Source organism: Emydura macquarii, unplaced genomic scaffold, assembly GCF_026122565.2.
Source record: "Emydura macquarii macquarii isolate MOO-44397 ecotype Brisbane River unplaced genomic scaffold, CSIRO-AGI_Emac_v2 contig_2422, whole genome shotgun sequence".
Taxonomy (NCBI): Eukaryota; Metazoa; Chordata; order Testudines; family Chelidae; genus Emydura; species Emydura macquarii.
This window is the reverse complement of record NW_027132559.1, coordinates 1,516,032-1,532,431: the sequence shown is the minus strand read 5'-3', so window position 1 is coordinate 1,532,431 and position 16,400 is coordinate 1,516,032. Positions and strand designations below refer to the sequence as shown.

At 43.0% G+C, this 16,400-nt stretch overlaps 2 protein-coding genes across 4 annotated transcripts in view; both read right to left on the bottom strand.

Moving 5' to 3' along the window:
• The window catches only part of TOPBP1 (DNA topoisomerase II binding protein 1), a 38,383-nt gene extending 31,175 nt beyond the window's left edge, over positions 1-7,208 (bottom strand). Inside the window, exons 1-6 of one of the 3 annotated variants that reach the window (XM_067561749.1) lie at positions 7,147-7,208; positions 5,734-5,821; positions 4,624-4,758; positions 3,881-4,024; positions 1,374-1,555; positions 1,057-1,250 (exon numbers count right to left, since the gene is read on the bottom strand). In XM_067561749.1, coding sequence (XP_067417850.1) covers positions 1,057-1,250; positions 1,374-1,555; positions 3,881-4,024; positions 4,624-4,758; positions 5,734-5,814 — 736 coding nt within the window. In that variant the 5' untranslated portion in view covers positions 5,815-5,821; positions 7,147-7,208. Of the gene's footprint in view, positions 1-1,056; positions 1,251-1,373; positions 1,556-3,880; positions 4,025-4,623; positions 4,759-5,733; positions 5,822-6,904 lie in introns of all 3 variants that reach the window. The other 2 variants (XM_067561752.1, XM_067561751.1) reach the window with 2 other exon arrangements.
• Positions 7,209-14,250: 7,042 nt separating this feature from the next.
• Positions 14,251-15,576, bottom strand: LOC137162044 (C-C chemokine receptor type 5-like). Its single transcript, XM_067561612.1, has one exon. It carries the CDS (start codon positions 15,574-15,576, stop codon positions 14,524-14,526), a length of 1,053 nt encoding a protein of 350 aa, XP_067417713.1. The 3' UTR covers positions 14,251-14,523.
• Positions 15,577-16,400: the final 824 nt, after the last annotated feature.

Sequence of the window (16,400 nt, the reverse complement as noted above, 5' to 3'; positions counted from 1 at the left end):
TTTATTCACATATTTACAATGGAAAGCAACTGACAACTCGCGAAAAAGTCATTTCTTGAATATGTTATCAAAGGGATGTATTTCGCAGTTGCAACATCAAAGTTCCAAAAAATGAAAGGTTGAAACTTTTGCAACCTTTTAACCAATAGGACTGTCCTGTATACAGAAAATTAAAATGTATGGTTGACTGAGCTACCAACAATGTTAATCTCATCTACAATGAGCTGTTTATAACTGTCCTAAATTAAAAAAAAAATCAAAAAGGGACAGTCATTAGCACATTCTGTCATGGTGCAATCAGATTTTAAATCTTACTTGGCTCACTAATTTCAGACTGACAAGTTTTGGAAATATCTAATCAGAATGATGAAAGCAGAATAAACATCTGTAATCTGAGCAGTCAGGGGATACATTCAGACCCAGTGACAGAAATGCCTCACATTTTTCTGCAGAGTTGACAGTCCTGCTGGAGGAGCTAGGCCAACCTTTTCGGCCAGAGACAGAATTGCCATAATAAGATCTTGGGGTTTCAAATAGGGAAAAGAGAAATCACAAAATAATTGCCTGGGAAAAGTAGGGGGGAAAATAAAAAAAAATTCCATCTAATATGACTCAAACAAAATTACAAAGAACAAAGTAGTGCTTTAATTTTATTTTAGTAAAAGGGAATTCAGAAATTTTAGTGGGAAGATTTTATCGTCAAGTGTATTTGTTTAATAATTCAATTAATATCACCATTAAAATTCAAAAGTCTCCTAATTTCAACAAAATTTAGTTTTGTTTTTCTATAGACCTCTCCCCTTCTCTCCTCGGATAGCGTTTGGGTCTCTGCTTTTGCGTCCCTCTGCTCTCCTTTCCATCTTCCCTTCTTAAGAACACTCGGTATCACTCTTATATAATATTTATCCTAACAGCACTGGCAATAACAGCAACACAATGAAACTGATACAGACCTTGACCCTGATTCTCCAAACACTTAGTCACATGTTTAGCTTTACGCATGAGTTGTCTCTTATAATTCAGTCATCTTGAGTTTGATCTACTTTATAGTTCTACCTTTTGGCTCTTGAACAATGAGGTGGGTACACTCATTCATCTTGAGCTGCCCCGTATATTGACCACCATGCTCAGTAGTGAGACGCTGGATCTCTTTCCTGTCCACACTGTTTAAGCCAGTTACACAGATTGTACAGCCACGAAACAAAGGACATACGAAATCTTCCATGTTTATGTCTGTGTATCTAATCATGCTGCAAGAGGGGAAAAAAAAGAAAAAAAGAAAAGATCGTTCTCCAACACAACTCCAATAGAATAAATACAGTCTGGAACCAGTATGACTGAGTATTTCCTAATACAAAAAGTGGTTCTTTTACCCTTGTTGTGACTTCTCCCACAATGCTTTTACCCAAGTGGGAAGCAAAATGGGTTTCTTCAGAGCAGCAGCCACTAAATATTTCTTGCTGCCAACTTCTCCAGCTATAAGATGAGTTACTGACACATTGAGATCTCTGTACACACGGCCACCCATTATCTGTACATACTTATGAACTTCTTCCTAAAGAAAAAAAAAGGCAAGTAAAGATAAAGTAGTCAAACAGCAAAACATGTATTTTAATTTTAATATTGCTTATTTAAAAAAAAAAAATATTATTCCATGTCCTGTGATTTCTCCTGTAACTTAACTTCATGGCAACTTTAAAACAGAAAAATATTTTTTGCCTACATGAAAATGAACCATTTTGAAGGAATCCATTTTAAAATTGTAAAATAGTGAATACCGTGGGAATTGTACTCTCTACAACACATTTGCAATCCAGATTAAATAAGAAAAATGCCTGAGTTCTGTTTACTACTCAGGAATCCACATCATATATTATTACTAGACACAGAATTAGTTACTTAAGAAAAAACGTTGGTCACACTTTTATTAAGAGTAAATTTATTAATAGCTTTTAAAGGATTAACAAATGAGCAATAGATACCAAAAGCATGATACAGACATAAGTACCACTGTGTTATACATGACTATAAGCACATCAGTAGAAGGTGTTGTAGGTGATTATAAGACACTTATTAACCTGGACTCTAATAATTGATTAACTACCTATTCAAACATCTATTCATCATTTATTAAGCCTTTATAAATGGAACCCTAACATACAGTGTGATCAAAATGTTCAATATTTAACAGAAATTCAGAGTAGCCTACGTATTAAACCTTTAACTACTTTATAGTTTGAAATAAACAGTAACACATCATATAGTCTGTGACACTCTAGCTGTAGACAACTAGCTGGACAATCAATCTAGAACTCAAGTCAATTCATGAATGCCCCAAATTATATATTAGCTTCCTATGCACCCTCTAAACCAGTGTTTCTCAATCTTTTAAGTAGCAAGTACCCCCTAACTTCTGAAAATTTTAATAAGTACCCCAACACTCAATTTTCCACTCTGAGAAATACAATCTTTTTCCCCTTTACCACTGGAAGACTATTTCTCATAAAGCAGGAGAGTTCTGAGTTCTCAATGTTCTGTGGCTGTGGCAGATCACAAAACACCCTGCTGTTTCTCCCCTCCTTCCTCCATATAGGAGCAAAGGTCAATGCCAGCCAATCACTATGGCCTGATGGCAGGGTCAGGTGGTGTTCTCCACACACAGGTGGGAACTTGTGAGGTATGAGCAGGCACCAGCAGCCCACCAGAGTGGATAGCAGTGCTCCCCATGGCCATCCCTAGGGGGGTGTGGGCCTGGGGCAAATCATACTGTGTGGGCCCCTCTTAAGATTTTTATACTGATAAAATCTGGGGCTGTCAGTTGTCAATTTCACTGCTCAGCTAGAGCTAGAGTAAGAGCTAGAGTAAGCTTGCAAGTAGAGCCCGGCTCCAGGACTGGGCAAGCTGCTGGGCTCTCTGCCTGGCTTTCTGGGCACCAGACTTAGAGCCGGGGAGGGGAGCTGCCACCTGGACAAGTTGTAGGCGGCTGCTGCCTGGCTGCCAGCCCGGGAGGTGGGAGACTGCCACCTGCTCTGAGCTGGGGTGGAGGAGGCTTCTGCACACGCTGGGACCCGAGGATGTGGGCAGGCAGCAGACAGCTGCTGCCCATCTTCAAGCCAGGGTGTGGGAGGCTGTCTCAGCTCAGAGTCGGGGCATGGGTGGCAGCCACCCAGCTGCGAGCCCAGCTCGCAGGGCGCAGAAGGCTGCCGCTGGGCTCCCACTGGGGAGCTGGGACTGGGCAGGATACGGACCGCTGCCACCTGGTGTCCCCAGAAGCTGGCAGTTGCCGCCCAAGCTGGCAGTTGCCACCCGGCGTCTCCAGAAGCTGGCGGCTGCCGCTCACCTCCCTTCACTGGGTTTTTTGCTGTGTACCCCCAGGGGTACGTGTACCACAGGCTGAGAAACTATGCTCTAAACAACCAATGAAGTATTTTTTTCTACATTCTATAATGCAGATCTGAGGTTTCTATTGATTACTTTGATAATGTAGTTCTTTAAAGATAATAGTTGACTGACAAAAAGCTAAACACATTCCAAACACCCAAAGTAAAACTGCAGATGTTTTTCTAGTTTAAAAAATTAGAATGGAACTTTAACTCACTCTAAGAGGCAAAAAATTATTCAGATGTAAAAAAATGAGTGTTAAGTCACCATCATTTATACTTTCAACTTTATTTTTTAAATTAGTGGGGGGATAGGGGGGAAAGAGAACCTTTTCTCTCGATACTTGAATTGTATTCCTGACTCTTAAAAGTTTTCAGTAGTGCAAAACGTATTTACAAAGAATTAACCAATAAATCTTATTAATGCTGTATCTGGAAGAAACCTTTACAAAAAATCTAGCTGAACAATTATTCTTCCACTATATACTGTAATGTATTACCCTAGCTTCTTTTTCAAGACTAGTACAGGATATTGTTACATCAGCCATGGTCATATTATAAACAGGGTATTCGGCTCTCGGGACACATCGCTGGTGCTGCATACAAAATATGACTACCTGTGGTCCAACGATTCTACAGCCAAGCTGCAACAAAAACAAAACAAGAAGACCAAAGTGGATTAATATGGAAGTGTGACATTTTTCTCACAAAAAGTGATTTTTCAAAAAATACCCTGAGGCAGATTTTAGGTCCCACTCCAGCAACACAAAGCTGTTGAAACTGACCAACCAGTTGGCTGGGGATTCCTCAAACACAGGGGAATTCTCACGTGGCATAAAGCTGGCCCCAGCATAGGTGACACAGAGGCAATGTCTGGAGTGCCACTGAGCTCTGGCTAACCTATCTTTGGTACTGCAACATCTCAGAGATCACTGCAACCAAGCCATTTTTCCAGACTGCTCTACCATTGGGAGAAACAAAAAAGGTGGTATGAAGCCATCTTTGCTGACTCCCACAGATCCTGCAGAAGCAGACGCAAGTGAGATGGAAGGATTGAACCCTTGTCTTGCCTTCCCCTTTTATGCTATTCCTACCCTTTACTATTTTCCCACTGAAACTCTGTTTAACTGCATACTGTATTTACACATATTCACTGTGTACATTATTAGCCAGTATACAGAATGCAGAAAGGGAAATGTACAGGATCACAGAAATGAGCATTCCCTAGAAAGGAACAGCTAACCTTTTTGAGGTGACTAAAAACAATGCCACTAAAAGGGTCACAGATGTAAAGGGATTTGTCATTCTCTTTTATACTGAGTGCTGGCGCTTCTTCAAGGATCTGGAGATATTCTTCTGACTGAAATTCTTTTATGGACTGCAAGAAAACATGAAACAATAAGAATACACTTAAATTTCCTTTGCCTTTGAATCCCTTTTTCTCTACTGGACAATTCTTTAAACAAATCCTATGGCATTTGCAAAAGCATATCCTGTTGAAATTACTTATAGCAAAATTATTATACAAGAATCCATTTGTAGTGAAGTTGAACAAATATATCAAATGATTTTAATCCACTGCAATGTACAGCATACAAATTTTCACATACAGGACCAGATTCTGCATGATGCTGAGAGCCTTCCAACTCCCACTGACTTCCCAGGGAAGAAATGACTTGACACTCTCCTCACTGAAGCTATAGTAGCATGGATGAGGGACCACCAGAAGACTCCCTGAGCCCTCAGGATTGCAGCTCACTCTCCTCTGGAAGCTGCTGATAGCCCTCCACAACCACTGATCCCAATCATTCAAATGCTTACTACCAAAGCACAACATTTAACTTCTTCAAAAAGTTACTTCAAATCTTGCGGGACAATTTACTCCTTAGGGAGGTCATGGTTCTTAATTAGGTTATTCAATCTATTTTCAATTATTTCAAAAACAACCTCACAGTAGTAAGCGCTATGCCAGCCAGTGATTAATTGTACGATTGCGCCCAAAGTTTTGAGTTCTTCAGCACCTTTCTGGAGGCACACAGCACCTCAAAGGACTGGGCCCACAGGGAAATTGTTTTGTGAAAACTATGATTTCACTCTATGAATCTACTGTATTAAGAACTGGAACTAGTAAAAATATGATGTATAAAACAGAGAAAATGTTGTTCCTGACTGCAGAAAAAAGTTAGATAAGGCAGCTGTATTTTCCTAACATTAAATGCCTTCATCTTACAGAAATAATACATTTTATTTACAGATATATGCATTAATAAAATACAAATAAATAAACATGAAAATAATTAGATGGAAAACTAAATTCAGAAAAACAGCTGATAGTAGTACCAAATGTGCTTACCTCAAGAGCTTTAAAAAAATATTCAGAGTTTCCGGAGGACTTTATAAACTTAACAAAAAATGGCTCCTTGTCACTTTTCATCCTTTAACTAATGGATGAAACAAAATAAGTTTTGAAGTTAAGTACTATTTTTAGAATAACTATGTTATGTATTCAAGACCTGCCTTAATGAGCTGTACTTAATTTATTTTTCCACATAAATTATTGCCATTTCTGAACTTCTTGAATAAATGTCCCCAAACATTATGAACAATTTACTCCTTGGAAATGTCAGTGCTTCTTTGCTCATCTACAGCTCCAATAACTAGTATTTAGAGGCTCAATACATCTCAGAGAGCATCCTTCCTGATGCAGAAATGGGACAGGGGTGGCGATCAGTTACATCTTGGCTTAGTCATCCCTCCCTTACTGCTTGGAGAGTTTGCTGGGGCTACGAGGAACAATACTAAGGGTAGGCCTAAGTGCACCATCCTCCATACTAGCTATGCGGAGCTCAGGGAAGAGAAATAATGCAGTCCTAGCCTGTATTGTCTTTCCATGGATCTCCTTTACCAGGGGATTCCCTTCTCAGTATTTCACTACCGGGGTTTCCCAGAGGACAGTGTGATGGGGTGGCAGGTGCTGAACTTCTTACGGAAGCTTCGTTCCACACAATGCGATCTAAACACCTCCACAGAGAAACCCCAGGCTGCACAAGCGGAGCAAGGAGCACACAGCCGCTGACAGCCCTTGGGCTGGACTGAAACCCGCTCTCGCACAGTTGCTTTCTGAGCTGGCTCCACCCCCTGCCCCAGCCCGCCGCGTGGGAAGGATGCTCCTCGGGAGCCAACGCCACCCGGCGGGCGGAGCGAGCACCGCTGACACCTGACAGCTCCCCCGGCTACTGCAGCTGGTGGGACGCTCCGCGCGGGACAGGAGGCGGCGGCGAGCTTCCTCCACGGGGCCGCGCGGAGCTGCAGCAGAGCAGGAGCCGGGCACAGAGGCAGGCGGGGCCGAGTCCCCCTCCCGCACCGTGGGCGGGGCCCCGCCTCCCCGCGCGCCGTCACGCGAATCCGAGGAGCCCCCTCCCCCCCGGCGGGTTTTACGCGCGCGCGCGCGGCCCGTTAGGCACGCGCGGCGGTCGTGACTCTCGCGCCTGCCACCGGCCCTCGCGTCGCAGCTCCGTCATCACCTCAGCCCCCTTCCGCCGGCTCCTGCCGGGCGATGGCCCCGCGCTCAGGGCTCCCTGGCCACAGGCGGGGGAGGGGGAGATCCCCACCGGCCCGGTTCGGGCCGAGCCGGCCAGGCTCAGGTGGCCCCTGGTGAGCGGGAGGGTGAGCCCGGGGCGAGGGGAGGCGGCTGGAAGGTAGAGCGGGCTCCCGAAGGGGGAGGTTACGGATGATGCGGCCCCTCCCCCCACCGGGCCGGACTTACTCCCGTAGATACTGTGCCGGTCCAGCCAGTAACCCAAGGCTGGCGGGAAGACTACTATAGAGAACCACACTGCGCAGGCGCGCCAGGGCGGAGATGAAAGCCGCGCACGCGCGCTGCGTGCTCCGGTCCCGTGTGACCTGACCTGGCCCGAGGGAGTGGGTGGAGCTGCTCTTAGAAAAGGCAGCAGCGCGCGGCACGCTCGCGCCGTCCTGCTTACAGAGCCCGAGCGCGCGCTTCTCGCCTTCGGCCCGCATGCGCACTTCTCTGCTGCTGGTTCGTTGGTTGCCCGTTCTTCGCTCCCGCCCCGCGCGCGCTTCCCGTTCAGTAGTGCCTGCTGCTGCTGCTGCTGCTGTTGTGCTTTCCCGCCTGATAGGTGAGCCGCCAGCAGCCGCGCGCGATGCCGCGCCCTCGGACGGTTTCCTGCCTGTTCTTCGCCCGGCGCGGCGCTGCTAGGAACGTAGGCCCGGCTCTCGAGCTCCCCCCTCTGGGGCAGGGCGCATGGCGAGTGACTTCCACCAGCGCCCGGCGAGTCCGCACAGTCCTGCCCGCTGGAGGTGGGAGCCCTGCCTCGGGAGCTTTTGATGATAAAAATGCTGAAAAATAACTTCATTTCAGCAAATAAATGAATACACCTTATAGACACAAAACATACTTTACACTGCCGTACCAGCTTTCAGGTTTAAAAGAAACCAAAGGAAGTTCTTCACACAATGCACATTCAACCTGTGGAAATGGGATGTTCATTGAAGATTAGGGTTGGAAGGGACCTCAGGAGGTCATCTAGTCCAACCCACTGCTCAAAGCAGGACTACCTCAGCTAAATCATCCCAGACAGGACTTTGTCAAGCCGCACCTTAAAAACCTGTAAAGATGGACATTCCACCACCTCCCTAGGTAACCCATTCCAGTGCTTCACCACCCTCCTAGTGAAAAACTTTTTCCTAACATCCAACCTAGACCTCCCCCACCGCAACTTGAGACCATTGCTCCTTGTTCTGTCATCTGCCACCATTGAGAACAGCCTAGCTCCATCCTCCGTGGAACCCCCTTTCAGGTATTTAAAGGCTGTTATCATATCTGCCCTCATTCTTCTCTTTTGCAGACTAAACCAGCCTAGTTCCCTCAGCTTCTCATAAGTCATGTGCTCCAGCCCCCTAATCATTTTTGTTGCCCTCTTTTGGATTCTCTCCAATTTGTCCACATTTTTTCTGTGGAGGAGGGGCCAAAAAGCAGACACGTGGCCTCATCAGTGCTGAATAAAGGAGAATAATCACTTCCTTTGATCTGCTGGCAATGCTCCTACTAATGCAGCCCACTATGCCGTTAGCTTTCTGGGCAACAAGGGCACACTGTTGACTCATATCCCACTTTTTGTCCATTGTAACCCCCAGGTCCTTTACTGTGGAACTGCTGCCTAACCAATCAGTCCCCAGTCTGTAGCAGTTCATGGCTTTCTTCCGTCCTAAGTGCAGGACTCTATACTTGTCCTTGTTGAACCTCATCAGATTTCTTTTGGCCTAATCCTCCAATTTGTCTAGATCACTCTGTATCCTATCCTTACCCTCCAGTGTATCTACCAGTCCCCCCAGCTTAGTGTCATCTGCAAACTTGCTGAGGGTGCAATCCACCCCATCATCCAGATCATTAATGAAAATGTTAAACAAAACTGGCCATGTCCAGTATATCACGTCCACCTCTTTCCCTACATCCACAGAGCCATCATCTCATCATGGAAGGTAATCAGGTTGGTCAGGCATGACTTGCCCTTGGTGAATCCCTGCTGACTTCCTGATCACCTTCCTCTCTTCCAAGTGCCTCAAAATGGATTCCTTGAGGACCTGCTCCATGACTTTTTGAGGGACTGAGGGTGAGGTTGACTGATCTGTAGTTCTCCGGATCTTCCTCCTTCCCTTATTTGAAGATGGGCACTATATTTGCCTTTTTCCCATCGTTAACCCAATCACTATGAGTTTTCAAAGATAATGGCCAATGGTTCTGCAATCACATCAGCCAACCCTCATCAGTGGGGCTGAGCGCCTAAGGCAATGGGAGATGTCCGGGTCTAGTGATGCTCTTACCCCATCTCACCCATACCCATCACAGATCTTTCCTTCGTGACTCTTTCCTCACCCTCCCCCTTGGGATTTTTGTGCCTCTTCACCCTCCCACCCCATTCAGGACAGGAAGGAGGGGGGTGAACATTTAGGGCCTATCTGCACTGCGAGCTGTCACCCAGATCTGGATTCTTCTCCTGAGCTCCCCCTTTGGTGAATCTGGGAGAGGTGGGGACAACAGCTGTTCCAGTACCAGCAAAATTGTATCGTACAATCTTTTTTCCCTCCCCAGGAGAAGGGGGTAGATGATCATTTGCATAGTTATGGTTCCTACAGGCTCCCAACTGCTTCACAGACTACCTGCAGCACCACTGCCAAGGATGGCAGTAGGCAGATAGCACAGCTGTGGGGAAAACTTGATCGGTGACAGCAGAGCATGCCCCTACTTTTGTAAAATGTTCTGCCATGTGTCTGTATATGCAAAACCAAGAAGCTCATTTTTGTACTAGCTTTTGTCTGTCTCTAGATACCAGCCTCTCTAATAGTGAGCAGAATGCTGCCATTCTCCTTATGCTTGATTGTTATGCTGCCTTGGCTGGGGGCAATGTGAGAACCCTCAGATAGCTGTATTAAACTTTTGGCAGGAAAGTTCAATACTTGGCTTTTAATTTTTTTTAAATATTAAGAATTGTTTACCCTTTTAACAGGCTTCGTTTGAGTAGGCAAAACCAAGTAGCCACATGGTGGCACTATAAACTAAGAAATTGGAATGGCTAAGACCTAGGCAAAAGTAACCATGTAAAATAGCAATTAGAACCTAGAGTTCACCTCCCTACAATAGTAAGATACAAAAGGCCGCATAAGATAGGAAACTACCCTTGATTTTAGCCAGAAAGAGTAGAACATATTTTTAATGTTAATAAGGAACAAGTTTTTAGAAAGATTCATTTTATTAACATCTAACATTAGTTCTGTTTAGAAGTTCTTAGGTAGTGGTCAAACTTTTTAAATAACTGAGGGACTGATCTTGTGACATTTGAGCATGGTCAACTTCCTCAGAAGACAACGATTCAGCACCCAGCACAATAGGACTTTAATGAGTGAGGAGCAGTTGTCTGAGTTGGTTGTTTGTCTTGATACTTATACTAATTATACTTGATGTGTGGAAAAATGGTTTGTCACACATTGTCAGAAGCTAATCTTCCTGTGCAGGAATCTTACTCTAGTAGACAGAACCTTAAGATCCACTGGTTAGAAATTTGTCACCACTATTGATCTACAATGGATTTACAATGGATCTACAAAGGATTTGACCTTGAACTGAAGACTCTATATCCAGTTGCTAATGCTCAGTGCCATCTACTTTTTACCCTATGCTGTCTTCTCACTCAATATTGTAACATGCAATGTTGAAGAGTAGCTTTGTCATCCCTCCCCCGTTCTTTTAGGACACACATATTCTTCTGCAAGAAGCCACAACCAGAGAATTCAACCAACTTTAATAGATTGCAAACACAAATGGACTATGTCATAGTATATCGCTTGTTTTGTTTTTGGATCCCTTAGTTATATATACCAAGAGTGCCATCCAGTAGCAGGGGCTCCACCATTTCTGCATCTCTGCTGTTCCCCATTTAATATAGTTCACTATAAACACACCCTGTGGGTAGATGGGATCTGGCTGGTCCTAAGTTTTCAAAGCAAGCTTCCAGTTCCATTGAAGTAACAGGTCCCTTAAGAAGATGCTGTAGTCCCATCAGGTTACTTGCTTCCGTAAGTCCAAATGCTGTCCTTAGCAGGACCCAATGAGCTGTAGCAAACAGCTTTTCTCCAGAAAAGATCCATGCCGTAAGTGAAATTTTTCCTAGACACAAGAACTCCGTCTTTTACATCCCCCTCGACAGGATTCAGTTGTGTGCTCTTCCCTACATGATTGAGATCTTGCACAAGAGTGGCAGGGCTTTTATCTCCCTTTGCATGGAGCTGGTTAATCCTTTCCTGGTTGGAGAGTCAGAATACGCACACTCCATCACACTCACAATATGTGTGTGATTCAGGAAGGCAATAGTGGGAGTTCTTAGCTCTTGTTGAGAAGCGAATAAATCACAAAAGAGCTTTTTTATTCTTTAAGTTAAAAAGACCCCACAAAACCATGCAAGCAGGGTACTATATGCAGGAAAGTACCTCCTTGAAAGAGAATTTGTCCTTCCAAAGCTTCATCAATTGACATGAAAATAATCTTTTTCTTGTTGAAATTAATGTATTGCTATTCACTTTTTCAGGATACAATCTAGTAAAAATTCATATAACAAATTCCATAAGGTGGCTCATGCATAATGTGTGAAAAGAAAGTAAAAAGCAAAACCTAATGAATTAGAAAACAGAATTCCAGCTTGCCCATCCTTCCTTTATGGATGTAGCCCAACAATAATATAGCAATGTACCAAAACTGAGAATAATTTGAAAGAAGTGGTTTGATGAGCAAGGATTTCCTGATTTCATTTCCTGATTTCAAATGCATTTGGTAATTTGAAACATCTTCAGTGTCATTGCCTGTACCACTTTCTTATCAAAGTATTGTTCTAAGGGCTATATAAAAACATAAGGAAACAGGAATTACCATACTAGATCAGAACAATGGTCCATCTAGTCCAGAATCCTGTCTGACAGTGGCCAAAACCAGATGTTTCAAAGAAAGTGCAAGAAACCCTGGAGAAGGTGTCCCCAATCCATCAAAGCATGATAGCACATGCATGATCTCAAGCACATAAGTACCCACATGCTTCAAGTTATGTATCTGTTTGAGTGCTTTGCTGGACCTAAATCTTATGGAATAGCCTGCTTATATTCTGCAATCAATCTCATCATAACTCTCATTACAAACTTTGGAAGTTTTAGGTACAAAAAATGGCTGGATAATGTCTAAGGTTAAGATTCTGTCACTGGAATTTTTAGTAAAAATCAGGGACAGGTTGCAGGCAAAAAAACAAAAATTCACAGAAGCTGCAACCTGTCCCTGACTTTTACTAAAAATACACTGGGGCGGGGGAAAGACAGAACTGCCGGGGCTTGCGGCTGTTCCAGCCTACTGCTCTAGTGGGCTCACTGCCAATCAGCTGTTGAGCAGCCAGGGATGGTGCCTGGATTGGCCACCGGTCAGCTTTTTGGCGGCCTGGGCTGGCCACCAGTCAGCTGTTCTGCGGCCCAGGTTGGCCACCAGTCAACTGTTCTGCAGCCCGGGTTGGCTGCCAGTCAGCTGTTCTGAGGCCCCGGACCGGCCGCTAGTCACCTGCTCCATGTCTCTGGGGATGGTCACCAGTCAGCTATTCTGTGGCCCTGGGCTGGCTGCTGATCAGCTGTTTGGCAGCAGCCCCGGAGCTGACAGCTGCTCCAGCCCTGCCCCAGAAGTCACAGAGGTCCCAGAAAATTTCAGAATCTGTGACCTCCATGACCTTTGTGACCAAATCGTATCCTTAATAATGTCCTGCTACTACAGTAGAACCTCAGAGTTATGAACACCAGAGTTACGAACTGACCGGTCAACCACATACCTCATTTGGAACCAAAAGTATGCAATCAAGCAGCAGGGACCAAAAAAAAAAAAGCAAATACTATACAGTACAGTACTTTGTTAAATGTAAACTACTTAAAAAAAAAAGGGAAAATTTAAAAAAAAGATTTGACAAGGTAATGAAACTTTCTGTGTTTGTTTCATTTAAATTAAGATGGTTAAAAGCGGCATTTTTCTTCTGCACAGTAAAGTTTCAAAGCTGTATTAAGTCAATGTTCAGTTGTAAACTTTTGAAAGAATAACAACATTTTGTTCAGAGTTATGAACAATCTCCGTTCTCGAAGTGTTCATAACTCTGAGGTTCTACTGTATAACCAACAAAGATGCTTACCATTTATAGACAGGGTTTGAATTGGAAAAAAAAGCGGTATCTGCTAGATACCAACTACTTGTAGCACCAAAATTGGATGCTACATACAGTAGATTTTGCAGAGCTATGATCCTTCTTTTGCTTTCTTATATGCTTTGATCATCAGTGAGATGGTTAATGTAGACCCCTAAATTAATAGCATCGGCATTTGAATTAAACCCATTTAAAAAAACAGCAGTTCACATCTCTTAGAGCTATTGTTTCAATATCTACAGATAAAGGCCGGTATTACTGTATTGGTTAAATATTTTTAAGGTTTTATCTGCAACCATAACAGCTACAGATTTGCTTTTTCCCTTCCTGGGGTTATGGAGAAAATTGATGCCTCAATACAATACCAAACAAACAAACAACCCTCCCACTCCCCCCAAAAAACAACTACTACATTACTGACCTGGCATGACCCAGCCCAATTCAAGCGCTATATATAGTGCCTGATCTATTTATTTATTTTAAGTATTGCACAACATTAACTTACTGATCAACCTCTACTAATTAATAAACTTTTGGGAGGAGGGGGATGCATATTTTGTTAATTTCTTGACCATGAAACAGTAACATCTACTTGAAACAACTGTTGATTAAAAATGATTATTTTAAGGAATTTTACATATCTTGTAGTAACGTATGTATGATTTAACAGAACCATATAGTTAACAACTTAATATTTAATGTGAAAAACAATACACAACCAAAAATAAAAGCAGAAGCAACTAGAAAAGCTGAAGTTTCTTTTTTCAAATGTATGAAGTTTTCTATGATCTCATTTGCAAGATTTTGTATTACAGATATCAATTTAGCAAAAATTAATACTGATATAGCACCAGGTTTGTGTTGGATGAAATACATGTGAGTATAAATGAGTGGCATATTTCTTAGTATGATGTGAGAGGTAGATCAAGAGGATGTGTCTCCACTTCTGACCTCATTTCATGTTCTAAATTATACTTTCTCTCAAGAGGTACATTGGAAGTTTGTCCATGAGCCCAGAGACTTAGTGTAAAGAGCAAAATCACAAACTTTTCCAGGGCCAAGTTTACCAAAATATGGCATATCTATTGTATTTTCCCAAAAAAAAAAAAAAAGAAAGAAAAGAAAAGAAAAGAAAAGGGGGTGAACATGTCCCTACAAAAGCCTAAATTTACATATCCAAGTAAGAAGTTAAGCATGCACATCCCCTTTTAAAATGTACAAATACCCATTTGTATGAACAAATGCATACAAATGCATCCCTTTTTTGTGGAGAAAATTGATGTGCATGTATATTGTATAGATACCTCTTTAGTGGCCTCTTTAAAGCCTCTTTAAAGCCAAGTAGATTTGGTCCTTTGCACAACTGTTTCCACAAAAAGTGAATGTAACTTTTTTTTACTAGACACCCTTTACAAGGCAGCTGAGAATTCCTGCTCCCCAGTAGATGGGGTGTATGTGGAACTAACCCGGTCAGGTGCCTCAGCATAGAGAACTGGGCAATATTTATGTAAGTGGATTGCAATATGATGTCGGAAAAAGGTAGAAAGATATTTCCTAAACTTTTCACCTGCGAAGGCATAGATCACAGGGTTGATACAACAGTGGATCATTGCAATTGCTTCAGTCACTTGGATTGCTAGCTCGAGTTTATTGCTGCTCTCACAGTTATTTAAGGAAAATGAATCTGGAAAAGTGTACATGAGAAGAGCAATGTTGTATGGTGCCCAGAAGAGAAAATAAACAATCATTATGATAAAAATAAGCCTGACTGCTTTATGTTTTTTCTCATTCCTACATCTCAGTAACGTCTTTATAATCTCTGCATAACAGAAGATCATAACGACCAGTGGAATGACAAGTCCCAGGATGTTCATCTTTAAAGTCTGGAATTGCTTCCATTTACTTTCCTGTCCCAATGGATAATGAGGACTACACGTAAAATGAGATGATTCCCTTTGAACTTTGTGAAATATTAACCCTGGAAGAGAGGCTAATATTGCAACACCCCAAATAAAAACACTTGTGAGGATGCCATAGGTAACTGTCCTAGCTTTTAAAGCGAACACTGCATGGACAATTGCCAGATATCTATCTAGTGTCAAAAGTATTATGAAAAAGATTCCACTGTAAAAGCCAGCATAATAGGCCCCTGAAAGAATTTTACACATTACGTTTCCAAAATCCCACTCACGTGCTGCATAGTAAGCCCAAAATGGCAGGGAAAGAATAAAAAGCAAATCAGAAATTGCCAGATTCAGCAGATAGATGTCAGTCATGCTTTTCAGCCTCTTGTATTTTATCAGGATCAGCACAACTAGCCCATTGCCCACCAGGCCAAATATCAGCACCAAGGAGTAAAGTGGTGGCAGGAACAGAGATGCAGATTTTTTGACATCAGCTTTTTGGCATGGTTCTGAGGCGCTGTAGTAATCGTAAGTTGTCATGTCAGTTTCTTCAGCCATCTTGTGCTGTCCTGGATGAAGAAAGAGATGGTTGAAACTAAAGAGTTGGACTAAAACTTAGACAACGATTGGAATTTTACCACAAATAATGATTTTGAAGACTGGTAGTGACTCCCATTTGCCTAACATTTTCTATTATAAAATACGATTGCAAACTTTTTTTTTTTTAGAAGCTCTGACATTTCCATTATTGGCACCAGGCCTTTGAAATGCATCAGGGAAAAAATCTTAGGGCTAAAGAAGCGCCTTTTCTTTCCCCCCAGGAAATTCTATTTTGGTTTTGCTCAGTTATGAACTGTTAACAATCACTCTATCCCTGCTGTGCCTTTTATTCCTCAGGAATACCTTGGCAGCATGCCAAATTAAAACCAGAAGTTGAATACTCCAAAGTACCAGGCTTATACTGCTGCCTAAGCAGCAGCAGCAGCAGCAGCAGCAGACACTGTACCGGTTATGCTTGGGATCTGTCAGAACAGCTGTGGTACAGAAGGAGAGAGAATCAGGCTGACTTCCCACTAGACCGAGTATGTGGCCACAGCAGCCTGGCACCCACTCCTCTGAAAGAACCATGTGGGGCAGAAATTCTCCCACCTCCTGGGAGGTGTAGACAAAGAACCGATCCAGGCTTTCCTGAGCCACTCTTTAGATGCAGGTGTTTACATACACATATGTGCGTGCCCTCAGATGATGGTCTTCTCCTATCATCCTCCTATCATGCTCCTGTCAGTAAGTTAGAGGTATGGGCTGGATGAATGGACTATAAGGTGGATAGAAATCTGGCTAGGTCGTCGGGCTCAATGGATAGTGATCAAGGGCTCGATGTC

Coding starts and splice junctions, on each gene's coding strand:
- LOC137162044 (XM_067561612.1), bottom strand. CDS start 15,576: ATGGCTGAAGAAACTGACATGACAACTTACGATTACTACAGCGCCTCA.